Below are 26,888 nucleotides of genomic sequence, written 5' to 3' on the forward strand. Positions count from 1 at the left end.
ACGCGCCGCGTGACAGCGAACGCTGATGCGGTGCCACGTGGGAGGCCACGCGGGCGATCCGCATGCCCGTAATAGAACGGCTCAGATCCGTTCCCGCGCGCACGAACGGCCCAGATGCGTTCCTTTCCCAAATGTGAACGGACGGTCAAATTTGGACGCGATCGGACGGTCCATATTAGATCGTGATGAATGACCTAGATTAGATTGCGATGAACGGCGCAGATTCACTCTCTATTTAATCGCGTCAAACGGTGCAGATTAAATACGATGGACGGTCCAGATCAAAAGCGGACAGATATATATAACTTCCATCCACACCAAACCCTAACCCTAGCCGCCAAACCCCCTCGCCGGAGAAGAAAACCCTGTCGCCTGGAAAGAGATCACTGCCACTCGCCGCTGCGCCAGAGCCCTTTCCGACCACCAAAAGAGGTAAAATATTTCCATTTCGCTTAGAATTAAATTTTAAACACACCCATGACCAAATTAAAGAAAAACAACCGGTTAATTGGCCAGAAAATGTGGGTAAAAGCCCGGCGGCGGCACCGCGAGAAATTCCACAAAACATCTTCGATGAGGCTCTTTCCGATTCTCGTTCTGCGTAATTTTTCTACCGTTGTGATCACTGTTTCATCCTCTACAGGTTGACCGGAGTAAAAAACTCAACCGCAACGTGAGCCGGAGGAGCTGCCGCACCGGAGCGCCCGACTGTCGGTGAGTTTCAGAGTTTTAAATTTTTTCGGCCAATCAAGGCCCCTTAACATGTTTTCTCACAGGGATTGATGCGAAATCGGCTGAATTTAACCGAAAATAGCAGATCCGAGGAGGACCGCTACCCGTGTCGGAATTCTAAAATTGGTCAAAATGGGCTTTGAGATTGATTAAGGGTTTGTTTGGGATATTTGTAGGTACTTATAGCACGTTTTGATTCCCGAAGAAAAATTCAGGGAACTTGGGGGTTGTCAGTGGACGCAGTTAACAGTTTAGCCTTTCGGGCATCAAATTGAATAAGAATTTCTCACCCTATTCTCTTTTATAGAATTGAAGTCTAATTAACAATAAATACGATATTTTGTACAATTTAGAAAATATTCATGATTAATTACGAATTGCTCATGGAGCCAGAACCGGAAACTATTCTCTATTGATTTCTATTGAATGTTTTTGCAGTTTAAATGCATGATAGTGCCTTATTGATTTATTTTATAGGTTTGAATGCATGTATTGTTATTTTACGTATTTATGGTTGAATTAAAAAAATGGAGGATAAAGGTAACCGGAAAACTTGTGTGATTAAGTGACTGGATGAAACGGCAGCCTTACTGGACATCTTAGGAGATGGTGGACAGACCGGGTAGACAGGGAATCCTACTGTGAATGTGTCTCATAACAAACGGGGTATGGAGACAGTCTGCTTCACCCTCATACTGGACGAGGTATTGAAGTTTGGTAATTTAGCACTCATATCGGACGGGGTATGGAGACGGCTCGTAATTAAGAATGTTAAAGGAAAAGGTTCACGCATAGCGGGGACATCCCTATGAACCCCATGGATACCAGCTGGCTAGTGGAAAAAGGGACAATTGTTGTTTGATGATTTAAATACGAAAGTATGATATGTGCTATGTTGTTAATTATATACGGAATCATGATATATACAATGTTATTATTTTCTATAGGTTGTTTTCTATAAATCTCACTACGGTAAGTGTACGGTAAATAGTTTTATTATTGATAAATGAATTTGCTTAATTTAGTGCTCCATTAGTTATTTTTTTTATTTTTTCTACCAACTTTTATTTCTGTGTCGGTGATATAGTGTGATATTCTTACTGGGGTAGTATACCCCATCCCTTATTTAACTATTTTAGATCAAGAGGATTAGGATCCAGAACCTGATCCGCAAGAGAGTTATGAGTAAAATGCTAGTTTTTTTTATTTTCCGTTCATTTCCTTATTTCTTTGTATTTCTTTCAAAATAGTGAATTCTGGAACATTAATTGGTACTGTAAGTTATTGTATAAGGAATGTAAACCTTAAACATTTGTTTCGCTTCCTCACTTTAATTATCATTTATTTCCTTTAAATATTTCTGGGGTCGTTTCAGTTAGTATTAGAGTCGCGTTTCTCAGACTCATTCCTTACACAAAACCCTTAGGAAACACTGAAAACAATGAATTGTCACTCAACATTTCTTTGTGAAATGCAGGTACAGATATATGAGGAGAGGAAGACCCCTACTAAACTGAGCAGCCCGGGAGGGTTTGCTTAGAGAGAATGTTGACCACTTATTTGAGATGGTGGAAAGACTTATTGCTACCCAGCAAGCCCGAGAGGAAAGAAGGGAGCTACATGACCCTCCCCCGTTGCCACGAGTTGAGCCATCCCTGTAGTAGTAAGATCCCGAGCCACCTCGATATGACTTTACTCCTCTACAGTACCACCCGGTACCACCACAGTATGATTCGGTGCCCCAGCCACCGCGTCACCCGACACCACCACAGTATAATCTAGTTCCTTCACCGTATCATCAAGTACCACTGTAGGGCCATCCAGTCCATCCTCAGCCCAGCCTGTCCCTTATCCACGGGACCCAACTCCTCTCATGATGGACCCAGGCTACATAGAAAGGTATAAAAGACTAAATCCTTCTACTTTTGTAGGGAGATCCTCCTTTGAAGAGGTAGAGTTATGGTTATCTGAGATAGAAAATGCCTTCAAGACCCTCGAGGTGGTCTCCGAACAGAAGTTCATCCTTGCTACTTACATGCTAGTGGGAGAAGCAGACCGCTGGTGGCAACTCAAGCAGGCTACCCTGCCCTTTCCAGTCACTTGAAAACAGTTCCTGATGGCCTTTCATGCAGAGTACCCTCCAGAGCATTCTCGACATCTGAAGGAGATGGAGTTTACACACTTGGTCTAGGGGAACATGATTGTATCAAAATATGCTTGCTAGTACCTAGAGTTGGGTCAATATTCTCTTGAGAGCATGATGGACGAAGGCAGGAAGGCTAAAAGGTTCAAGTGGGGTCTCCATCCTGAGATTAGACAACAGTTGTTTATGCTCGAACTCAGTACTTATTTGGTTGTTCTGACCAATGCACAGTTAGTGGAGAGGAGCCTTCGCACATTCCCTCAAGCAGCAGGGAACCTCAGGCCTTCATTATGTGATAGCGCCCAACATTATGCAAGGGAGTGCCCGAGGAACTAGAACTAAGCCAGACCTCCTATCCAGTGCAGGGCTTACAATCTCACCGAGCAGGATGCAGAAGCCAACCCATACGTAGTATAGGGTATGTACACTATATGTAACCATCTTGCTCATGTCTTGATTGATATTGATGCATCGTATTCATTTGTTTCACATGCTTTTGCATCAAAATTATATGTATCACCTGAAAAACTTGATTCTGTACTGTTTGTGTCTACTCATGAGAGTAGGACACTACTGGAGAGGTTGTATACAGGGCTTGTGTCATAGATATAGCAGATAGGAAATTAAGCGTAGACCTAATAGAAATTGATACGGGAGACTTTGATGTAATTTTAGAAATAAACTGGCTAGAGGTGTATCACGTCACTGTAGATTGTTTTAGCAAGAAAGTTGAATTCAACCCTCCTAATGATGAGTCATTTACAAATTAATAAAATCGTTTAATATTTATTTTTCTTATGGCAAATTTCCTTATTATCAAGTACTTTAACTTAGTTGTTTTCTCTAAATAGGCAAACCCAAGAAAGAAATTTGTATTCAAGAGATTCTGGTAGTTCGAGACTTCTCAGATATGTTTTTGGATGAACTACCCAGACTGCCAGTGGACAGGGAAGTCGAATTCACCATAAACCTTCAGCCAGGTACCTAGCCTATTTCGGTGGCTCCTTACTGCATGAAACGCGTTGGGATGGAGGAACTGATGAAACAGATCACAAAATTACAGGACAGTAGATTCATCCAACATAGCATGACCCCCTGGAGTACTAGAGTCATATTTATAAGAAAAGGAGATAGGACGTTGAAGTTATGTATTGATTACAGAAGTCTGAACAGGGTCATGATCAAGAACAAGTATCCCCTCCCCAAGATCAATGACCTCTTTGATCAGTTGCAGAGTGCCCAAGTCTTCTCCAAGATAGACCTGCGTTCAAGTTACCATCAGGTAAAAATTAGGGCAGAAGACATTCCCAAAACAACATTTCGAACCAGTTACGGACATTATGAGTTCCTGGTCATGCCATTTGCATTAACCAACGCCCCAGTCATCTTTATGGACTTGATGAACAGAGTTTTTAGAAAATTTCTGGATCAGTTTGTCATTGTGTTCATCGATAATATCTTGATATATTCAAAGAGCAAAGAGAAACACATTCACCATCTGACTCAGGTTTTGCAGGTTCTTGGGAAGAAGAAATTGTATGCAAAGTTGAGTAAGTATGGGTTCTAGCTTGAGCAGACTACCTTCATATGCACATCATATCAAATAATGGAGTGTTAGTGAACCCCGAAAAAGTTAAAACAATGCTCGGATGGGAAAACTTGACCTCGGTTAAGGAGATCCGTAACTTTCTAGAAATGGCAGGGTATTACTGTAGGTTTGTGGAAGAGTTTTCTAGTCTAACTGCTCATCTGACTTAGCTCATAAAGAAGAATGTCAAGTTTTTTAGAACTAAAGAAGCGGCTGACTACTGCAACTATATTGTTCTTGCCGAGCAGATCGGGTGGATATACAGTTTACAGTGATGCCTCCTACTTAGGTTTGAGTTGTATTTTGATACAGCATAGAAAGGTCATAGCCTATGGGTCCAGATAGTTGAAAAGTCATGAGAAAAACTATCACACCCATGACTTAGAGTTTGCCACAATCATCCACGCCTTGAAGACTTGACGCTATTATTTGTATGGGAAGACCTTTCAGATCTATATCGATCACAAAAATTTGAAACACATATTCACTCAAAAAGATCTCAACATGCGTAAGAAAATGTGGATAGAACTTCTCAAAGACTATGATTGCTACATCTTGTATCACCCAAGTAAGGGCAACATGGTAGTCGACGCACTCAGCAGGAAAAGTGCAGGTACATTAGCCCATTTGATAGTTTCAGAATGCAGGCATATAGGGGCCGCACAAAAGGTACGACTTCAGGACCTGAAGAGAGTTACATGTTTGGACCACTTGAGTCTTCAGCCTGAGTTAATCCAGAGAATAAGGGAAGCTCAGCCCGCCGATCCCACCCTAGCAGCCCTCAAGAAAGATGCAGAATAGAGAGTTAACTCAGAATTCTGAGTCTCTACCGATAGGTTGCTTAGATTCCATGATAGTGTGTGTGTTCTGGGTGACAGTGAGTTAAAAAGGACATTATGACAGAGACCCATAGCTCAAAGTTTGTCATGCATCCTGAAAGCATTAAAATGTACCAAAGTATGCGACCTCGATTTTGGTGGAACGGAATGAAAAGAGATATATGTGACTTTATTTCTAAGTATTTGCTATGTCAGCAGGTTAAGGCAGAGACCAATGCCCAGGTGGGCTACTTCAGTCATTACCAATTCCAGAGTGGAAGTGGGAATATATCACCATGGACTTCGTGACAGGATTACCTAAGGCACACTCAGGACATGATGTCATCTGGGTAATTGTTGACTGGCTTACCAAGTCCTCCCACTTCTTGGCTATCAGGATGACCGATCTCTTGAACAAGTTGACAATAATATATATCCAGAAAATAGTCAGATTACATGGAGTATCAGTGACAGTAGTGTCCGACAGGGACCCCAGATTCATTTCTCGATTTTGGTCTAGCCTTCAGCAAGCCATGGAGACGAAACTGTCTCTTAGTACTGCATTCCACCCTCAGACCGATGGGCAGTCAAAAATAACAATCCGCACACTTGAGGATATGCTTTGAGCTTGTGTCCTTGACTTCGAGGGCCATTGGGATGACCATCTACCCCTGATAGAATTCACCTACAACAATAGCTACCAAGCAAGTATTGGCATGGCTTCGTATGAGGCGTTGTATGGCCGCCCATGCAGATCGCCGATATGTTAGGAAGAAGTGGGTGATAGAAAACTGTTCGACTCACATCTCGTAGAGGAGACTACAACCAAAATAGCTAAGATCAGGAAGAACATTCATACTGCTCATAGCAGACAGAAAAGTTATGTGGACACCCGGAGGAGGGACTTGAAATTTGAGAAAAGCGATCGAGAGTTCCTTAAAGTCACTCTTTTCAAGGGAATCAGTAGGTTCGACAAGAGAGAGAAACCAAATCCTCGATTTATTGGACCATTTGAAATCTTAAACAGAATTGGTACCGCCGCTTGTAGACTGCCACTGCCTCTAGAACTTTTCAGGATCCATAACCTGTTTCATATGTCCATGCTATGCAAGTACAACCCGGACCCCTCTCAGATCTTGGCCCACGAGCTTTTTTCACTCTAGGAGAAGCTGTCCTACGAAAAAGTAGCGGTTGACATTGTGGACCAAAATAGCAGCTTACTCTGCAATTGAAAATTCTCTTTGTTAAGGTCTTGTGACAGAATCACACACCGAGAGAGGTCACATGGAAGCTAGAATCATACTTCAGAGCCAAATATCCCCAGTTGTTTGATTGAGAGTGAGAGAGAATTTTGAAGAACTAAATTTCTTTTAAGGGGAGAGAGTTATAATACCCTAAATTAATTTTTAATGTAGTTTAAAATTTATTTATAAATATAATTTCTTAATTTTTCAATTTTTTAATTTTAATTTAGAGTAAAAATGAAGTAAAATTGATGGAGGATTAAATTAAAAATAATTTTGGGAAAAATTGGTGAATTTGGGTTCATAGGGTATTTTTGAAAGAAAAATCAGAAACCGAATGTCAAAATGCAATTTAGAGAAGTTTTGCCACGTAGGATATCCGATCAGCAGTCCCGACGAATCAGGACGCACTGCGTGGCAGCAAACACTGACGCGATCCACATGGGAGGCCACACAGGCGATCTGCGTACCTGCAATCGAGCGACTCAGATTCGTTCCCGTGCGCACGAACGACCCAGATGCGTTCCCTCTCCAAACGCGATCAGACAATCAAATTTAAACGCGATCGGACGGTCCAGATTAGACCACGATGAACGATCCAGATTGGATCGCGATGAACGGTATAGATTGGATCGTGATGAATAATCCACACTCTCTATTTAATCGCGTCAAACGGTGCAGATTAAACGCGATAGACGGTCCAGATCAAAAGCGGACGGATATAAATAACCCCCATCCACACCAAACTCTAACCCTAGCTGCTAGACCCCCTCGCCGGAGAAGAAGACTTAGCCGCCGGAAAGGAGACTGTCGCCACCCACCGCTGCGCCGGAGCCCTTTTCGACCGCCAAAAGAGGTAAAAAATTTCTCCTTTGCTCAGAATTCAATTTTAAACACACTCATAGCCAAATTGGAGCAAAAGAACTGACCGATTGGCTGGAAAACATGGGCAAAGCTCGGTGACGGCGACGCCGCAGAGAATTTTCTACGTAATTTTTCCACTGTTATGATTACCATTTCCTTCTCTACAGGTTGACCGGAGCAAAATACCCAACCACAATGTAAGCTGGAGGAGCCGCCGCACTTGAGAGCCCAGCTGCCGATGAGTTTCAGTTTTTTGTATTTTTTTGCCGACCAAGACCCCTTAACATGTTTTCTCGCAGGGATTGATGCGAAATCGGTCGAATTCAGTTGAAAATAACTTACTTGCGGCGACGGAGCCGTGCTGGAATTCCAAAATTGGCCAAAATGGGCCATGAGACTGATTTAGGATTTGTTTGAGATATTTGTAGGTACTTATAGCACGTTTTGATTCCCGAAAAAAAATTCAGAGAAGCTGGGGACCGTCAGTGGGCGTAGTAACAGTTTAGCCTTTCGGTCATCAAATTGAGTAAGAATCGCTCACTCTATTCTCTATTATAGAATTGAAGTCAAATTAATAATAAATACGGTATTTTGTACAATTTAGAAAATGTTCATGATTAATTATGGATTGCTCATGGAGCTATAACCGAAAACTATTCTCTATTGATTTTTATTGATTGTTATTATAATTTAAATGCATGATAGTGCCTTATTGCTTTATTTTATAACTTTAAATACATGTATTATTGTTTTACGTGTTTATGGTTGAATTGGAAAAATAGAGGTTAAAGGTAAGCGGAAAACTTGTGTGATTAAGTGATTGGATGAAATAACAACCTTATTGGACATCATGGGAAATGGTGGGCGGACTGGGTACACAGGGGATCCTACCATGAACGTGTCTCATACCAGGCAGGGTATGGAGACTTGGTAACTTGGCACTCATACCGGACGGGGTATGGGGACGGCTCACTTCACCCTCATACCGGATGAAATATTGAGGTTTGGTAATTTAGCACTCATACCGGACGGGGTATGGGGATGGCTTGTAATTGAAAATGTTAAAGTAAAAGGTTCACGCGTAGCGGGGACATCCCTATGAACCACCATGGATACCAGCTGGCTGGTGGAAAAATGGATAATTGTTGTTTGATGATTTGAATACAAAAGTATGATATGTGCTATGTTGTCAATTATATACAGAATCAGGATATATAAAATGTTATTATTTTCTATAAATTATTTTTTATAAATCTCACTACGGTAAGTGTACGGTAAATGATTTTATTATTGATAAATAAATTTGTTTAATTTAGTGCTCCATTAGTTATTTTTTTTATTTTTTTACCAACTTTCATTTCTTTGTCGGTGATATAGTGTGATATTTTTACTGAAGTAGTGTAACTCATCCCTTATTTAACCATTTAAGATCAAGGGGATCAAGATCCAAAACCCGATCTGCAAGAGAGTTGCGAGTAGAATGCTAGTTTTCTTTATTTTCCGTTCATTTCCTTATTTCTTTGTATTTCTTTCAAAATAGTAAATTTCGAAACACTAATTAGTACTTTAAATTATTGTGTAATGAATGTAAATCTTGAACATTTATTTTATTTTCGTACTTTAATTATCATTTATTTCTTTTAAATATTTTCGGAATCATTTAACTCTAATTTTTAACCATTAAACTTTAATATCTACAAATTACTAAACCTAAAAAATTAAAATTGAACCATTAAAAATCTATATTTAATATTATAAATTCAATCTTATCTGTAATATTGTTAATCATCTTGAACTTATTTCAAGGTCTAATAATTGGATTTCGAAACTAAAACCTTTGATTAACAATAACGAGATTATCCATCCAGAGACACGGTGGTCTTCAACGGCAACGATCATATTGGCTACTATTGGTTAGACCCGTATATCGTGGACCGCCGATTCCTCAAAGCCATTCTAATACGACTTTGTTAAATTTTTCAACAGTATATATATGTATATAGTTATATACACGAGTGTGTGTGTGTATATATAGCAATAATGGAAACTTGCAGCGAACTTCTCTAGATCTATAAATATGTATTAATTATACATAACATCAGTATAATTAAACCGGCAACCAACAATGTCTCCTTCAACCTTAGCGGCCATTCTGTGTATCTTCCTAACTCTCATATACTCCTTTCACCGCTGGAGAAATGGCCGGAAACTCCCACCAGGTCCCCGAGGGTTACCCATCATCGGAAACCTGCACATGATGGGCAAACTCCCACATCGGACTCTTACCGACTTAGCCAAAACCTACGGCCCCATTATGTCATTAAATCTCGGCAACGTGCCATCCATCGTCGTTTCATCTCCTAAAGCAGCCGAGCTCTTTCTCAAGACCCACGACACCGTTTTCGCCAGCCGGCCAAAAACGCAAGTAGCGGCGCTCATGACCGACGGAAAAGGCATAGCCTTTACGGAGTACGGACCGTATTGGAGAAACGCCAGGAAGCTGTGTACTTTACAGTTGCTGAGTGCGTTGAAAGTTGAATCGTTCGGTCCGATGAGGAGGAGGGAAGTGGGTTTAATGGTGGAGTCGTTGAAAGAGGCTGCGGAAGAGAAGAAGGTGGTAAATATTAGCCGGAAAGTTGGCGAGCTTATGGAAAATATGACATACAAGATGGTTTTGGGAAGAGATAAAGATGATAGATTTGATTTAAAGGGACTTGTTCATGAAATCATGATCTTGATTGGAACTGTCAATATTGCAGATTTCATGCCAGCTCTTGCCCCATTTGACCTTCAAGTAATTATATACTATATGCCTACATATATATATATATATGAACGTTTTATCTCTAAATTACTTGTTAAAACTTATTTCATCTTACTTCCTTTTTGTTTTTTGTTTTACGTTCTTTCTGTAGGAATAAAGTTCGATAATGCAGTGTTAGTTATAGATTTAGTTTGAAATTTTTATAATGGTAGCAGATTTTTAAATATTTAACTTTAATTAATTTTTTATCTATATATTTAGTTTACATATGCTGTATTTTTTCTATTTTTTAAGAACAGCAATAAATATTTTTCAGTGTTTTATTCTCATACTATTGTTTTATAAACTTACTCTAATTTTTTTTATTTGTTTTATTACTTACTAAAGAGTCTTATATTGCCGATCATGCAGGGACTATCGAGGAAGGTGAAGGCAATTAACAAGATTGTAGATGAAGTTTTCAACAAGATCATCGATGAGCATGAACAAAACAGAAGCAAAGATATGAAAAAACAAGACATGGATTTCGTGGACATGATGCTTTCTTTAGCAGAAGAACAAGCGAAGACGACGAATATGAATCTTCAAACCGAGCATGCATATAAAATCGACAGAACCAACATTAAAGCTTTATTACTCGACATGATTGCAGGAGCATTTGACACTTCAACAACGACAATCGAATGGACATTATCGGAACTATTAAGACATCCTAAGATAATGATGCATGTCCAAGAAGAGTTAGACAATGTAGTTGGAAAAGAAAGAATGGTAGAAGAGACAGATCTGAGCAAGTTAAATTACTTAGACATGGTTATAAAAGAAAGTTTTAGGTTACATCCTGTTGCATCCCTAATTTTACATGAATCAATGGAGGAGATAACTATTCAAGGATATTACATTCCGAGAAAAGCAAGGATTCTCGTGAATCTTTGGGCAATGGGTCGGGACCCAGAAGTATGGTCAGACGTTGAAGAATTTAAACCAGAGAGATTCGTGGGAGAAGACGATGTAGACATAAGAGGACATAATTTTAAACTTATTCCATTTGGAGCTGGAAGAAGAGGATGTCCAGGAATTCAATTAGGGTTAACCAGTGTTCGACTTATTGTTGCAAGGTTGGTTCATTGTTTTAATTGGGAGCTACCTTTTGGCATGGGGCCAAATGAATTAGATATGAATGAACAATTTGGCCTGACTTTGCCAAGAGCTAAGCATTTAATTGCCAACCCAACTTATCGCTTGCTTTGTTGACCTTGAAATATTATTCTTGATTATGTATATATATGGGATTATTTGGTCAAAATTATTTATGCATGGATTAATTAAATATTAAGGCTTGATTTTTTTGGATTTTTTAATTTTTAAAACGACAAGACATTAGCTTTAAAATTAAATTAATTAAGTAGTGTTCTCTCCATATTTTATTTGTAACAACCCAGCCTGAGAGAAACAACCCAACCCATCTGCTTTTTAGAAACAGAAAAAACCAAAACGACGTCGTTTTAATATATAGGAAGAAAAAATATATGCAAATGAAATAATATTGTCTTGAGAATGGAAAAAGAAAAACAAAATAGGGCAACCAGAGGCATGTACGCCTCTTCCCTCCACTGAAGAAGAGGAGGAAGGCCGATATGGGCTCTCCTCTCTCCGACTATAAAAATAGAGAGAAAGCGAGCCATGGAGAGGGAGAGTGATGCGAAGAGAGAGAAAAAGATCTCTGTAGAGAGAGAGAAGAAATAGGAGTCACGGCTACCACCGACCTACACGAGGCGGTCTATGACGGTGTACAGCTTTCACAATGAGCCGAGGAGTAAGCAACTGACGATCTGCTCGATTAAAAACTAGAGAGAGAATCGTGCGACAATGTGTGTCCGAAGAAGAAGGTGATCCGCGACTGTTGGCTGCACGATTTTGCATATTCCTAACTCTTTCTGGAGCGATTTCTCCATGTATATGTCGAATACGTGTGCGTGAAACATTTCGCGGTGAATTATGATTGATTCACAGTGGTCTGCAGCGGTGCGTGGTGGTCTAGCGGTGGTCCAGCAGCACTTCAGCAGTGGCACGTTGTGAACTAGGGACACGCATGTGGTAGGGTGTGGTGATTTCGGTGACCAGGATCACGTGTCTAGGGTAAATCTCAATCCACTTTTGTATTTTAATTATTTCCACAAGTATTCGTCATTTAACCAACGTGTTTTTGTTTGTAAACAATGAAATTATCTAAACAGTAATCAAAATTTAGAGAAAACTGTAGATTCGAACCAATAAAGATTCTAATACTTTTTTATTCGACTGTAGGTAAAGGATTGAGTTAGTCTCATTCAGATACCCCCATATTTTTTAAATGGAACCTTGTTTTTTTGTTGAAATGACTTATTTATAAACTTTACAAACTGTTCATATTTTCCACCACGAGTTCTGTGAACTCATCATATTTGCATGTGTACAATTGCATATGATCGGAAACCTACATGATGTTGTGTATAATGTATAATTATGTATTTATATTATTACTTATATATATATATATATGCAGATTTCATGCATGCTAGTAATTGAATTTTAGGTGTGTGTGATGCATATATATACATATATAAATATATAATTGTGGGTTATGCAACATGTGTGTGTAGGAGTGAACAATTTGTATGTGTCTGCTTTTGCAATATTTGTCTTGTGTGAATATACAAGTACATTTATGTTGTATGTATTGCATGTTTATATACACACTTATTTGAGTCGATGACCGTACGTATAAAGTGTATGTATTGTGCTTGTTGTGTAGGCTTGTTGATGTATAATGTATATATGATACATAAATAGGTGCATACCTGAGTAGGTTATCTAGTGGTGAACCTGATTAGTAAAATAATAACATAAGAATCCTTAAAAGATGAGAAAATCTATCTAATCGATATCACTAAGGGGTGTGTGCGTGTGCTGCCTTTTGGTGTTTGACTGTGGTAAATCCTACCCGTGGACACAGCTTGAGCCAGATATGGCGAAACGATAAGAACTATGAACTGTGTATTGTGTATTATAAACTGTGAACTGAACTGTAAGGTATTCACGGGGTAGAGAAAATTTTTACTGCCCTTGTTAACGCCGGCAGAAACAACATCGTGCAGCAAAAATATTTTTAATAAAACATAAACTTATAGGAAGGAATATAAAGTCATTAGTGAAGTTTACAATATTGAAATACTGAATTAATATCTACTAAACTGTCTACTGTTTAAATTGTGATACTGAATACTGAATGATGGTATTTATGGAACTGTTTATACTCTGAGTTATAATACTGAAATAAAGAATTATGAATGTTTACTGAATAAACTGATTTAGAAAATTTAGTGATTGAGTGTGTATATCTTTATTGTGGGCACTGTCACTTTTCCTTACTGAATCCGTAAAGTTCACTCCAATTCACACTCCCCAATGCAGATTAATTCAGATCAAGAATAAGTTCAAGGTCGAATGAAAACTTTAAAAAATCTTTAATGACAGTAAGAATTCATCTTGTAGAGTCAATTTAATTATATTATAGCAATGTAAGATAAAGAATCTTGTAAGTCTCGTATCTTATAGTTCCGTATATGGATGATTGAATCTTAAATTTTCATTTATTACTGCGTAAATTTATCAATTTATATATGTAAAATAGCACTCATTTCTCAACAAAAAAAGTGAGTTGTTACATTATTAATATAAAATCAACATGTTTCTGTTGTTTAATAGTTATTCCATTCAGTAATATTTTTTAAGTAACAGACAAAAGTTAAAATTAAATTTTTTTTTATTAGTGAAAGTATTTTAATTAAAAATATTTAATCATCAAAAATAATTTTTCGTCCATAAAAATGATGGTTTGTCATGACAAATCATAATTTATTCAAAATAAAATACTAACAAATTAAGTTTTAAATTCTATTGAATCAAGTATTATAAGTAATCTTCCTCCTGCTTATAATATTTTTACAAAATATTAAGTTTTACATAATTAATAAGATTCAATCTCTAATATTATTTTTTTGATAAACTATCTTTTATATTTATTGTCACACCCCAGAACTTGATAATGAGGTGAGATTCCTACTCATTTTATTTTCATATGTATATGTATAGCTACAAAATATGCATATGTATAGCTCAAAAATTTAACATAAAACATATTATCCAATGTGATATATACAACAATTATATATATAGAATATAAGGTCAAAATTTAGAATAAAACAAAATAAAATGAAAATTTTTAGAATATGAATAAAATATAGATGAACCAGAACACTTTCAAAAGTTCTACTCATCCGGTAACGATTCTGACTCTTCTTTCTCCTACAAAAAATATCATGTTAAAATTTAATACGTTTCACCAACTCATTATAAGTATTTTCATTCTTACAAACTCATATAAAACCTCAAGTAAAAATACACAATATGGAACAGATGAAGTTGTAATGTTTTCAATGCAAAATTTATTTATAACTTTCACAATTTTGTAAATCAGAATTTAGTTATTAAATACATTTGTTTTGGACATTCTAATTTCATGTTTCTGATCGAATTTTTTAATTTCACTCAAATATCATTTATAGTCTCGAAAAATCATTACAGACACTTACAAGAACATATATACACTCAGAAAGTCATTTTTAGAGTTTCATTGTGCAATACCGTTTATGTTATTGTTGAGGAGAGGCAAAATAAATATTCCCATCGAGTGAATAGCACACACACAAAATCTCACATTTGTCAAGGCAATTATGTTTGTTATGTGACCTACACTCACAAACACCTATTCAGGATTAAGTTTCAAACTCCATCCATATGCAGGTTCATCATGCCCATTGAACTTCAATCACACACACACACTCCTCTTCTAGATTCAAACTAAATGAGAAAGTCTTTAGAGTCCATAATTCACTCATCACCTCTTTTTTAATTTCTTATTTACTTCCCTTTTATTCTATTTTTCTTTTAAGTATTATTTAAGTAAATTTATTTCGTACCCATAATTAATTCATTTCTACTTTTATTTGGTTTCTTGCGTTCTTTTCTTTTCCTTTCCTCAACCTTTCACTTTGTGGGTGGTTTCTTTTTCAATTATAATTTATTTCTTATTACAATTTCAAACATTCATCAGTCCTTGATTTTTTTATGGTTTTCCGTCTCCTCATAATTTCCAAACAAATTAGGGTTCACTTGTCATAGATCCATGTTTTATTATTCATCAAGAAATCAAGTCAGTATCTGTTCTATATTAAAACATACACAAATTTAAGAATATCTATGCATATGCCTTTAAAATCTCAATCCAGGTCTGAAATAAGGAAATACTTACCAAAGTCCTTCAACGGATTGTATTCCACCTAATCAACGGCCTAGAATCACCATACATAAGTATAATCAGATTTAATTGACGAAAATGTATTAAACTCTTAAAAAACTACTAGTAGTGGTCGTTTCAGGTAATTACCACAACAAGTTCATTCTTCAATATTTGGCAAACCACCACTTCAGCTTCCTGTGTAGGTGTGGGCGATTTACTCCAAAACCTATACGTATAGACATACATATGTATTAGCATCCGACATCACCTAAAATTCTACAATGAAAAAGGAAACGAATGGTCATCTGCTTCAGTTTGGTGTTATGAAGGCCAAACAGCCTCACTTTTCCTGATCTACACTACTGGAGATGCGTTCCAATTTTTTCGAGAAGACCCTCACACTCACCATGGTGAGGCGAGTGCTCTAGCTCACTAACCTGCACACACACACACACATGAATACCCATTTCTTTAAAAACACACACTGAAAGAGGAAAAGGAACGCACTTGACTCGGGTGCGGTGCTCCAAAAACCCAAACAGCCTCGGGTTCAACTTCGAGGATGGTCTTCTTGGTTCCTAGCTAACACTCCTCGCTTGCTTTAAAGTTTGGATAATGGACTTTACACCAACATGTCGGTTAGTGTGAAATAGGAAAAGGGATTCTCGAAAATTAGAGATGGAAAGGACGAAACTTATAAATTTTTTAGACACCGATGTTGCGTGCAGCTCAGCTTCAGATTTCGCCTTCGACACAATGTTTCTCAGCCATGATTCCCTTTCCTTCCCTTGCCTTTGACTTTCCGCCTCCGATACCTCCTCCTCTCTTCTTCGGTTGCATTTCTTTCTCTCCTTCGAGTTTCCTTGCTCGTCTCTCCCTCGCGCGGTATTCCCTTCTCCTTCTCGGCCCGAATCTTCCTCAATCTCGGCCTCCTCTCTCGTCCAATCGGCTCCTCTCCTCCTCTCTCTCATTTCGGCTTCTCTTTTCAGAATGAAGAAGGAAACCCTAATTGTTTCCTTAAATACTCGTTTCCTTGGCTGTTGGATCTTGTAAGGTTCAATTTGGGACCGTTTAAACCGAATAAAATTCCACTCGTCAAATCCTTCAGACGGTTCGATCAGGACCGTCCATCTTCTGATTTCTTTTTGTCCCCTCTATTTCTATTTAATTATGTTTTTACTCTCTTTTTCTTACTTATTTTCATTTAGATCCTTAAAATTAATAAAAACCTCTTAATTACTAAAATTTCTTTTATTTAGATCCCAAATCCTAATTTAATTTATTTATTTACATATCCTTTTAATTTAGGGTCCGGATATTACATTTAATTTATCATATCATAACTAATTTTGTATTAAATTTTTATGTCTATTAATTAAGTGATACATATATAATAATCATAATAAAATAAAAATTAAATGAAAATACCCGTGAACACACACCCTTAATCTTTTGTAAAGGAAATAATTTACCAAAGAGCTAAGTTTAATTAATAATGGTAATAAATAAAATTAAAGGTCATTATACATATTTTAAACAACGTGTATATATGCCCATATTTATATATATATGTATGTATGTATGTATGTATGTATACGAATTCAATTTGTTGCCATCTCAGTCTGATCAAGCAGGCACTGGAACAAAATGTGTCCTTCAACGCTAGCAGCAGTCGCCATTTTTCTGATTCTCCTAGCATCTCTTTGCTCACTTCTCCGCCACCCAAAACACATCAAACAAGATCAAAACCTCCCACCAGGTCCTCGGCCCTTACCCATAATCGGAAACCTCCACACTCTCGCCGCCGGCAAGAAGCTCCCCCACCGCACTCTCGCTAACTTAGCCAAAGCGTACGGCCCCCTCATGTCAATCCGGCTCGGCCTTGTCCCATGCGTCGTCGTTTCATCTCCCGAAACCGCTGAGCTCGTTCTCAAGACCCACGACACCGTTTTCGCCAGCCGGCCGAGAGTCCGGACAACGGAGATAATCTCCGATGGAAAAGGCGTGACCTTTGCGGAGTACGGCGCGTACTGGCGAAACGCGAGGAAGCTGTGCACTCTGCAATTGTTGAGTGCGTCGAAAGTGGAGATGTTTGGTGGAATGAGGAGGGTGGAGGTGAGGAAGATGGTGGAGTTGGTGAAGGAGGCGGCGGCGGAGAAGAAGGTGGTGGATGTTAGCGAGAAAGTTGGTGAAGTTGGGGAGAAGATGACGTTCAGAATGGTTTTAGGGAGAGATAAAGATGATAGATTTGATTTAAAGGGAATTATTCATGAAATTATGGCCTTGGCTGGAGCTCTTAATATTGCAGATTTTCTCCCAGTTCTTGCTCCGTTTGATCTTCAGGTATGTAACATGTTGGTATTTGTATATGTGTTTATATATATGTATATGTTTTTCTATATATCTCTTTACCATTAGCATGTCTAATTTGTTTCTGAAATCGTGTTTGATTCTATAAGCACATATAATAAGTACTTCTGAAACAATCAATTTACACCATCAAGATTTGCTCTAAACACACAAATGGCCTCCTCTAAGAAAAAGCTTTCTATTATTCACATTCTTTATTATTATAATATTAATTAATAGTTTGATATATACACATTTATATATATATATATATATATATACAAAAGCTGTAAAACTCTTTTTGGATAGCTAGTGCGTCAAAAGTTTTATCATGTATTCATCAAATTTTATGTTAAATAATTTAATAATGTAAATTATATGTAAATAATAGTAGACGATTCAAGCTAATAACATTAAAATGAAAATTTAACATATATATATTATTGTTGCCACCAATTGTCTTGTAGAATCTTCATGTGCTTGGAGTTAACTTGAGAGCTCTTGTCAAAACCCCATGGATTGACATGATTAAATAACATATTATGATACATTTAAATGCCATTAGATAATATCGAATATCTATATATATATATATATGATAGCTAGAAAGATTTAGGAAATATATCGATGATGTTATACATAAATAACATATGTATTATATTGTTGTCACCAATTGGCCTGTACAATATTCATGTGTTTGGAGTTGAGAGCTATTGTCAAAACCCCACGAATTGACATGAATAAATAACATATTATGATACATTTAAATGTCATTAGATAACATCGAATATATATATATATTATACTACAAAGTTTTAAGAAATACATTGATGATGTTATATATATTTATATGTAGATATAGCCTGTCCGGGAAGTTTTTAATATTAATTTGCATTGTTGTTTTTCTTTCGTCAACGTCAAAAACTATAACAATATATAGTCCTTTAAATATTTATATACTATAATAATATATAATTCTTTAAATATTTATATTTTATGTATATATCGATATAGATATACATGATTTTATTTTCTACGTATTTTTATTTAAAAACAGGGATTGAGAGGACGATCGAAGGCAATAAGTAAACGTATTGAGGAAGCTCTAGATAAAATTATAGGGGAGCATGAAGAAAACAAAAGTATAAAACGAAAAGAGAAGATGGATTTTATTGATGTAATGCTTTCATTATTGGATAATCAAAATGATGATGAGCAGCAGCAGTCATATAAAATGTATAAAGCAAACATGAAAGCAATATTACTCGACATGATTGCGGGAGCATTCGACACTTCTAAAACGATCATCGAGTGGTGTTTATCGGAACTTTTAAGGCATCCAAAAACAATGTCGCGTCTTCAAAAAGAGCTAGACAACATAGTTGGAAAGCAAAGAATGGTAGAAGAAACAGATTTAAACAAGTTGACTTATTTAGACATGGTTATAAAAGAAAGCTTTAGATTGCACCCAGTTGGAGCTTTACTTTTGCATGAATCCATGGAAGATATAATCATCAATGGATATTATATACCGAAGAAGTCAAGAGTTATGATCAATGTTTGGGCTATTGGTCGAGATCCGATGGTGTGGTCAGACAATGCGGAGGAATTTATCCCGGAGAGATTTGCCAGGAGTGAAGGAGTTGACCTCCGAGGACATGATTTTAGACTTCTTCCATTTGGATCCGGACGGAGAGGGTGTCCTGGGATGCAATTAGGTTTAACAAATGTTCAATTGATTATAGCACAATTGGTTCATTGCTTTAATTGGGAACTACCTGATGGCATGTTGCCCAAGGATTTGGACATGACTGAGCAAATGAACCTGGTGCTGCACAGAGCTAATCACTTGTTCGCCAAGCCAACCTATCGCTTGCTTTGTTAAAACATATATATGTTTCTACCTACATCAGTATTTGTGTTGTAATTGAAAGATCTACAATTGCAGAACTTCACTATATAATGCACTTAAATATGTGTGTGTGTGTGTGTGTGTGTGTGTGCGTGTGTGTGTGTGTGTGTGTGTGTGTGTGTGTGTGTGTGTGTGTGTGTAGGTATAAGTAAAAGATACTTTCATATACAAAGAAAAATTTGATATATTAGCCATACATTAAGAGCAGTAAGCTGGCATATGTTTATCCTGTATTGATCAATATTATCAATATAGATATATACTACATAGTGTGTGTTAGACAATAACCATAAGTCAGCCGATACTAACAACCATATATATAAAACGTGGATATATGGTAAGCTTCTACATGTGGCTTCTCTGTTTTCAGAGTCTCTGCAACCCAAATATGTCATTCATCTATCACCATCGCCATATTCTTCATCCTCCTGGGATTCTTCTTCTAATTGGATCTCATTCTCCGCCACCCAAGTCGAAACAGAGATGGTGAAAAGCTTCAGCCAGCTTCTCCAGCCTTACCCATCATCCGTCACCTCCACATGCTGACAGACAAACTCCCACACCGAACTCTCACCCATTTAGCCAAAACCTACGGCCTCATCATGTACATAAGGCTAGGCTGCATCTCATCCATCATGGTGAAAGAGACAGATCTGGACAAGCTAACTTATTTGGACATGGTTATAAAGAAAACTTTTTGGCTACACTCTGTTGGACCTTTCTTGGTACATGAATCCATGGAAGATATAACTATCCATGCACATTTTATACTGAAGAAATCAATGGTGATGGTAAATCTCTGGCAATGGGTCAAGATCCACAAGTATGCTCGGAAAATTTTGAAAATTTATACCAGAGAGATCTTCTGGAAGCAACAATGTCAATGTGGATATCCGAGGACATGATTTTAGACTTATTCCATTTGGAGCAGGTCGGAGAGGATGCCTAGGAATGCAGTTGGGTCTGGTTAGCGTTCAACTCGCTATAGCATGGTTGGTTCACTGCTTTAACTGGGGGTTGCCTGATGAGAAAATGCCTAATGTCTGAGTGAGCAGTTAGGCCTCATAATGCCAGGAGTTAAGCACTTGTTTGCCAAGCCAAGCTACTGCCTATTTTGTTAAACATGTCAGCATCTCTGTTTACTACTGAAATATGCATAATATATTAGCTTCAGTTGATATATCTGTATATATATATATATTGTGGTTTGCTAAAGAATCATACCAATTGACAGGTTATCAAATGTAGGTTAAGAGAATTTTCATAGACTAAAAAGAACAGAAGAAAGTTCAAGATCATATTAAACTACAACACATCATCTCTGATTCTTGTGAAAGTTTTGATAAAAAAAATATATCAGTTCTAAAGCTAGCAATACAAGTTCAGGGAAATGGTCACGTTGGAGTGATTTTCAGCAGACATGAACTGTGAGACCATAACCAATAACCAAACAGTATTAATTCATCTGGCCCTTCTTGTATATATATGTCAAAACCTATAGATTTTGTGCTTGGACCTTCACACAAACTTCCTAAGAATAAACACAAAATCGAAGAAATCTATGCTAAAAACATGACATTACATTAAAATACAACATCTCACCTTCAAAACCATGGCAGGAAGTCAATGCAAGAAATAGCTATCCATCACTGGTCAAGGTGAAGGCCAGAAGAACCATGGTAAGGGCTGAGAACATTGTCACACAAGCAAAAAACCATACTGCACGGTTTGAACCTTTCTTCTGGCTCTCTTCGCTGCTCATATCAATGTCTTTGAGTAGCTCCCTAACCTCATCCATGTCAGAATCTTTTGCAGCTTGAATCAATCTATTTTGGATCTTCTCAAGTTTTGAAAGCCGTCTTCCACTTCTTGCATCAATGTTTGACCAAATAAAACCTGTCATCTTCCAAAGGAGGATGCCCACGTAAATGGCCACGACACAGTCTACAGTATAGTGGTGGCGTTCTCGTATTTCTCTCTGAGCACTGTGCATCACAAGCAGCCAAATAATAGCTGAGCTAAAACCTCCATATGCCTCCTGCATCAATTTTACCATGGAAAGAAAGATTGACATGATTCAACAACTCATCCTCACAATCACCAGAAAATGTCACTTTAACAACTTTTCTCTTATAAAATTGGATTACAAATTACAAATACGTAATAGAAGTACCGTCCAGGCCATAGCTGTTAGTACAGCAACAAGCATGTGACCACTATAAAGGAGGTCATTGCAGCCACCGCCAGCTTTTTTTAGGACACTGTACCATGTAGATCCTTCTCCATGATTGGGTCTCAGAAAATCAATGAGGAAGCTCATTACACCCCAGTCTGGACGGTAATCACCAACATAATTTCCGGTATCAACTGGAAAAGAGAAAGCACAAACATGGGTGCAATTTTCAGCAACAATGAGGACACACATAACATCCATAAACAGAGAAAAGTTTTTTCAAAAGGTTTAGGTAATTCATAACAATATCTTGCAAGAAAGATGACAAAACATCTTGAATCTCTATACAAGGAATCCATCATAGCAGTTGTCTAAGGGTAGCCAACATGCACATGTGCAGAACATACCATATGCAATATCCCGGTTTATTAATTGACGGATAGCATCAGCCTCAGAGGCATAAGGAACATAATATTTCTGTGCCCAACGGTGAGGATATCCAGGAACTCTAAATCGAACTGATGCACACCATGGTCGGGCTGATGGTAAAATTGTAGATACAAAAGTCATAGCACGAAGAAGACGGCCAATTGCCATGGTGAACATGTACCGTGCCCCCAGCCCAAGGCCAGGAGCTTTTACAGAGTCAAACAATACAGAGAAAGCAAGCATCATAAACAACATAAGGAAATGGTGCAGTCCAATAATATGAGCTCTTAATATCTCGACTACTGCTTCGGGAAGTCGCTCATTTAATGCCAGGAGCAACCACTGGCCAGTGTCAGGAAGAGGCTTCGTATCACTGTCAAAGATATTAACAACAAAATCAATGATCTTTCTAATGTGCAGATATATTCAAAAGATGAAATCATTTGGGAGAAGATCTTGATCAAACACCTATGTTAAGAATATGTAGATTCTTGGTTGACACATCATAGTGTTATTGTAAGTCTTCAAAGATTTCTATAAACAAAATCAACAAATATTTTAATAAGGATAGTGATGCTCAATGATGATGCTCCATTATAAAGCCTAAAAAGAAATGATAAATGACATTCAAAATGGGGAAAAAAAATTTGTGGCCAACATTCCTGCAAGCATACTGCATCGTTACCATGGTATGTGTCAGGATCATGCAACTGATCACTGAGAAACACCCATAAATCTGATGCAACATCAACACTAATCGATTAGTAGACTGAACTGTTATCTATAAGACCCCATTATATATGTGCACTAAGAAGATATACAAAGAATTGTCAAGCCAATTGCACATATTACTAAACAAAGAAGAAAATTTTTTCAAGCCAAATGAACATATTAGTAAACAAAAATGGAGCTTTCTCAAGCCAATTGCATATATTAGTAACAAAAATGAAGCTACTAAAGCTTGTTCATATATTCAATTGAGCACAATTGCCCTGCCTATATGTAACTATGCCCAGGGCCTAGAACTCTCCACCAGTGATGAATTACAGCCACATGACACATGTCAGCCATGCACAGGTTGCAGAACCCAGTAGCTGTCAAATATCAATACATGGTGGCTGAGAGGAGGTACTGAAAGCAATTACAATGTCACGACGACCAATTATTTTCAGCCATATCCCTTTTTAAGGAAAGTAAAATTTTTAACTTAGCCATCTAAATGATCAATATAATAATAATAATAACTTGTGTACTACAAGTATATGGTTCAGAATTACAATACAAGTGCATGGCTATTGGCAATTGGGAACTCCTAAAATGCTGCACTTTCTGTGGAGTTCTTCTGTTTCAGCTCCTTTGAGAGACAAAACAAAGCAATTCAACCACCACTTATGATGAGGTCATCTATGGTTTTCCCTTGAAGCTCTTACAGGCTTGACACTGTTTCATAGGAGCATTACAGAAAGAACAGAAAGAATGCAAGTTTTCACTTCTCATAATTCACTTCTTGCCTTGCTCTCTCGATAATGCACCTCCTTTTACCTTGTCTTCCTAATCTCAGCCGAGATGTTCTATTGAGATAAAAGGTAGGAGCATTAGGCTTAGACACTTTACAGGCTGACAATATCTAAAGCATGAAAATAAAAAGGGTCTTCCTGCCCTAAGCAGGCAGTTTACTTGTCTTTTACAGCAGAATTTCCAATCAATATTTACTGTAGGCTTAGCATCTGATTAACCTACTCCAATGTTTTTCTACCACTTGAAAACAAAATTCTTCCCTTTTATAAATTAGCCAAGTACATGTTGTATTACTACAAAGTAGCCAGGAATATATGAGGCAACATTAAGTAATTTAGAAAATAAAGCCATTTATAAATAATTATTGAACATGAGAATTCATAAAAAAAATTTAGCAAAGTATTCTAAAAATAGTATGCTGGATGAAAAACATTAAAAACCGTCAACAATAGTATCTGAACAAGGCCACAATTTTATTAAAATAATGATTTGTACTCCTGTACACCTAAGAACTTACTACTACTATCACTAGCAACTGTATGCATCTTAGATTTTTTTTTCCTTCTAATCTGGACCTTCATTGACAACATTCAAACAATCAATTAAAAACTATCAAAGCCTGGAAACTTTTTCTCCTCCTAACCATTTACCAAGTATATATTATCAAATTAAAACTTAGCCAAACAACCTTGCCAATCTTCAGTACAAAGCTGGACATGAACATCAGATCTGAGTCCATTTTTTACAATCCATAAATACTAAGCTAAAAAAGAACTCGTCAACCAAACTTGTTTCACATTTCGCCTGATTCACCATCTCTATCACTCAATCTCGCCTCAAAAGCAGTAACAATAGCAAAAATACAGGTACAAGTTCAATGAACTCAATCAAACTTGATCCATTCAGTATATTTAAAAATAAAAATAAAAAAGTCAAACTCAGATAATATTAAGGGATAAAAATATCGGGAAAAGCAATGCATAAAACCTAACAGAAAACTAACCATTTCAAACAAGAAGAAGAAAATGCAATATTGATGAGAGAGAGAGAGAGAAGAAGAAGAAGAAGATACCGGTGCCAGTCCAGGCCAAGAACTGCCGTGACGAAGCGAACTGAGAGAGCTTCAAAGAGAAGAGCAGAGAGCATGAAAACCATGGACAAAACAAAGGGAATAGCCGCGCGTATCTCAGAGTTCCAATGTTTGTAGAAAGGAACACGTGTGATCGCCAGAAGAGCGAGGAGGAACCAGAGAGCCGGCTGCAGAGGCGCGTGCCAGGCGGGAGACAGGTAACGGAGATAGTCTATTGCCACATAGGAAATCGCCGCCATCCCCAAGCCACCTCTTCTCACCGCCGGTGACCACATCATGGTGACGGCGGCGGTGGTCGTGGCAGAAAGAAAAGAGAGGAGAGGAAGGTGACTGGCTCCCTGTTGTTGGTTTGTTAGGATATAAATGGAAGGTTATTAAGAAAGTGAGTTATTACTTGTACACGAGTAAATCCAAGGGTTTATTTACGTCAAACTGTGGAAGACCAGAAATTTATTTTTTCTTTTTTCTTTTTTTCTTTTTTTTTTTTTTGTTTCATTTATTAATTTAAACTTATCTTCCATTTGCATAAATTTTTTTGCTAATTTCTAATTTTTTTTAGTAAAGATTTTTTTATTGTGTTTGTTCAATTATAAATCGTTAATTAGATGTATGAATTTCACCATAATATTATAAAAACAATCTTTTTTATTGTGTTTTATATGTGAACCCAATATATAATAATAATTTTGATTTTTTAAATTTTAATTTAATTAAGAAATTAAAAATAAATAAATTATAAAAAAATTAATTGAATGAAAGTTTTAATTAATTATACGTATTTTTTTTTAAACTAAAATAATATCTTAAAATTAAGTTGTTCTTGCATTATTTTAATTCTAAATCGTACTTTATCTATAAAAAAAATTTGTCTTATACTATATCGTATTTGTATTTATACTAAGTCATACATGTTGAGTGATTGTTTATAGCTTATGTGACATAATGTAACAAATTCTCTTACATAATTTTAATTAAGATAAAAATTTTCTAAAATATTATTTAGAGAGTTATATTGTTATCTTGCTTTAGTACAAAGCAACAATCAAATATGTTAAGAGTTTGTAATCCAATAGCAAGAGTAAAACCCGATTATGTATCGAAAACCATCTTTTTCATTTATCACATGCCTTTATACAATATTTTTAATACCAATTTTATAAATAATTGTCGATAAATTTTGACATGAGTAATTAAATTTTACAATTTATAAATTCAAATTGTATTGGTTAATTTCGGTCTATGATAAATCATAAGCGTGTCTTCAAATTCAGGATAACTTTCATGATTCACTCAATTAATTTCAATCAAATATTTTAATGAATATATCTTTATTTACTTATAAAATATAATATGTATAAAACTTGCTCTAAAAATAAATACCTATTTGATTATCTATAATTATATATTTCTTTGAAAAAATTAAAACATATATGTAATAATGATATATTCTATTAGATGGCTTATATTCAATTTGATTCTCAATTAAAAAAAATACATTTTTGATTCATAATCCAAATCTTTAGTTGATCAATAAAATTTATTTTTAATTTTTTTTCGTAATTCGAATTTCAATTCAGTCTATTATGAATAAAATATTTTTAAATTTAAAAAGTAGTAAATTACATAAACATTTGTTATATTGGGGGGGATAATTAAAAAACCAAGTGAGTTGGTTTTCAAGAAATAATGATTTAATAATTTTATAAACTCAACTACCACGTTTACATTGAATTTAAAGATCTAACAAGTTCCTAAAAACAAATTATAAATTAGGGATTTTATTTACTTTAAAAGTAAAAATGTTATTTCCATCGCCAATAAGATATTCTCTAATTGTTATGTACTTACAAATATTCTCAATAAAAACAAATTCAATTGAGAATAAAATAATTATTTATTAAAGATATTTTTAATTAATTTTTT

The 26,888-nt window shown here is 36.4% G+C and overlaps 3 protein-coding genes, 1 long non-coding RNA gene and 1 pseudogene across 6 annotated transcripts; 3 read left to right on the forward strand and 2 right to left on the reverse strand.

Annotated features, from left to right (window-relative positions):
* Positions 1-9,401: 9,401 nt before the first annotated feature.
* On the forward strand, positions 9,402-11,506 carry LOC110818806 (cytochrome P450 CYP736A12-like). The gene is made up of 2 exons (XM_022047798.2): positions 9,402-10,183; positions 10,565-11,506. The coding sequence occupies exons 1-2, from the start codon at positions 9,515-9,517 to the stop codon at positions 11,405-11,407; spliced, it is 1,512 nt and encodes a 503-aa protein (XP_021903490.1). The 5' UTR covers positions 9,402-9,514; the 3' UTR covers positions 11,408-11,506.
* A 2,799-nt stretch (positions 11,507-14,305) lies between these two features.
* LOC110818881 (uncharacterized) lies at positions 14,306-16,497 on the reverse strand. 2 transcript variants are annotated; one of them, XR_002540545.2, is made up of 4 exons: positions 16,002-16,497; positions 15,642-15,931; positions 15,507-15,546; positions 14,306-14,500 (listed from the first exon to the last, which is right to left on the reverse strand). It is a non-coding gene; the product is annotated as an uncharacterized LOC110818881 (long non-coding RNA). The 2 variants fall into 2 exon arrangements; XR_002540543.2 differs by having other exon boundaries at positions 15,642-16,497.
* Positions 16,498-17,093: 596 nt separating this feature from the next.
* LOC110818841 (cytochrome P450 CYP736A12-like) lies at positions 17,094-19,909 on the forward strand. Its single transcript, XM_022047834.2, has 2 exons — positions 17,094-17,837; positions 18,901-19,909. Exons 1-2 carry the CDS (start codon positions 17,142-17,144, stop codon positions 19,726-19,728), a joined length of 1,524 nt encoding a protein of 507 aa, XP_021903526.2. The 5' UTR covers positions 17,094-17,141; the 3' UTR covers positions 19,729-19,909.
* A 5-nt stretch (positions 19,910-19,914) lies between these two features.
* Positions 19,915-25,346, reverse strand: LOC110818847 (Sphingomyelin synthetase family protein). 2 transcript variants are annotated; one of them, XM_022047844.2, is made up of 5 exons: positions 24,948-25,346; positions 22,336-22,730; positions 21,929-22,122; positions 21,358-21,793; positions 19,915-20,900 (listed from the first exon to the last, which is right to left on the reverse strand). In XM_022047844.2, the coding sequence occupies exons 1-4, from the start codon at positions 25,241-25,243 to the stop codon at positions 21,395-21,397; spliced, it is 1,284 nt and encodes a 427-aa protein (XP_021903536.1). In that variant the 5' UTR covers positions 25,244-25,346; the 3' UTR covers positions 19,915-20,900; positions 21,358-21,394. The 2 variants fall into 2 exon arrangements, with proteins under 2 accessions (XP_021903536.1, XP_021903535.1); XM_022047843.2 differs by having other exon boundaries at positions 19,915-20,864; positions 24,948-25,345.
* LOC148270440 (cytochrome P450 CYP736A12 pseudogene) lies at positions 20,391-20,802 on the forward strand (annotated as a pseudogene).
* Positions 25,347-26,888: the final 1,542 nt, after the last annotated feature.

This window comes from Carica papaya, chromosome 1, assembly GCF_054855325.1.
Source record: "Carica papaya isolate Zhongbai chromosome 1, ASM5485532v1, whole genome shotgun sequence".
NCBI lineage: Eukaryota > Viridiplantae > Streptophyta > Magnoliopsida > Brassicales > Caricaceae > Carica > Carica papaya.

Coding starts and splice junctions, on each gene's coding strand:
- LOC110818806 (XM_022047798.2), top strand. CDS start 9,515: ATGTCTCCTTCAACCTTAGCGGCCATTCTGTGTATCTTCCTAACTCTC. Junction 10,184..10,564: donor TTGCCCCATTTGACCTTCAA/GTAATTATATAC, acceptor CCGATCATGCAG/GGACTATCGAGGAAGGTGAA.
- LOC110818841 (XM_022047834.2), top strand. CDS start 17,142: ATGTGTCCTTCAACGCTAGCAGCAGTCGCCATTTTTCTGATTCTCCTA. Junction 17,838..18,900: donor TTGCTCCGTTTGATCTTCAG/GTATGTAACATG, acceptor ATTTAAAAACAG/GGATTGAGAGGACGATCGAA.
- LOC110818847 (XM_022047844.2), bottom strand. CDS start 25,243: ATGATGTGGTCACCGGCGGTGAGAAGAGGTGGCTTGGGGATGGCGGCG. Junction 22,731..24,947: donor CTTGGCCTGGACTGGCACCG/GTATCTTCTTCT, acceptor TATCTTTGACAG/TGATACGAAGCCTCTTCCTG. Junction 22,123..22,335: donor AAACCGGGATATTGCATATG/GTATGTTCTGCA, acceptor TCTCTTTTCCAG/TTGATACCGGAAATTATGTT.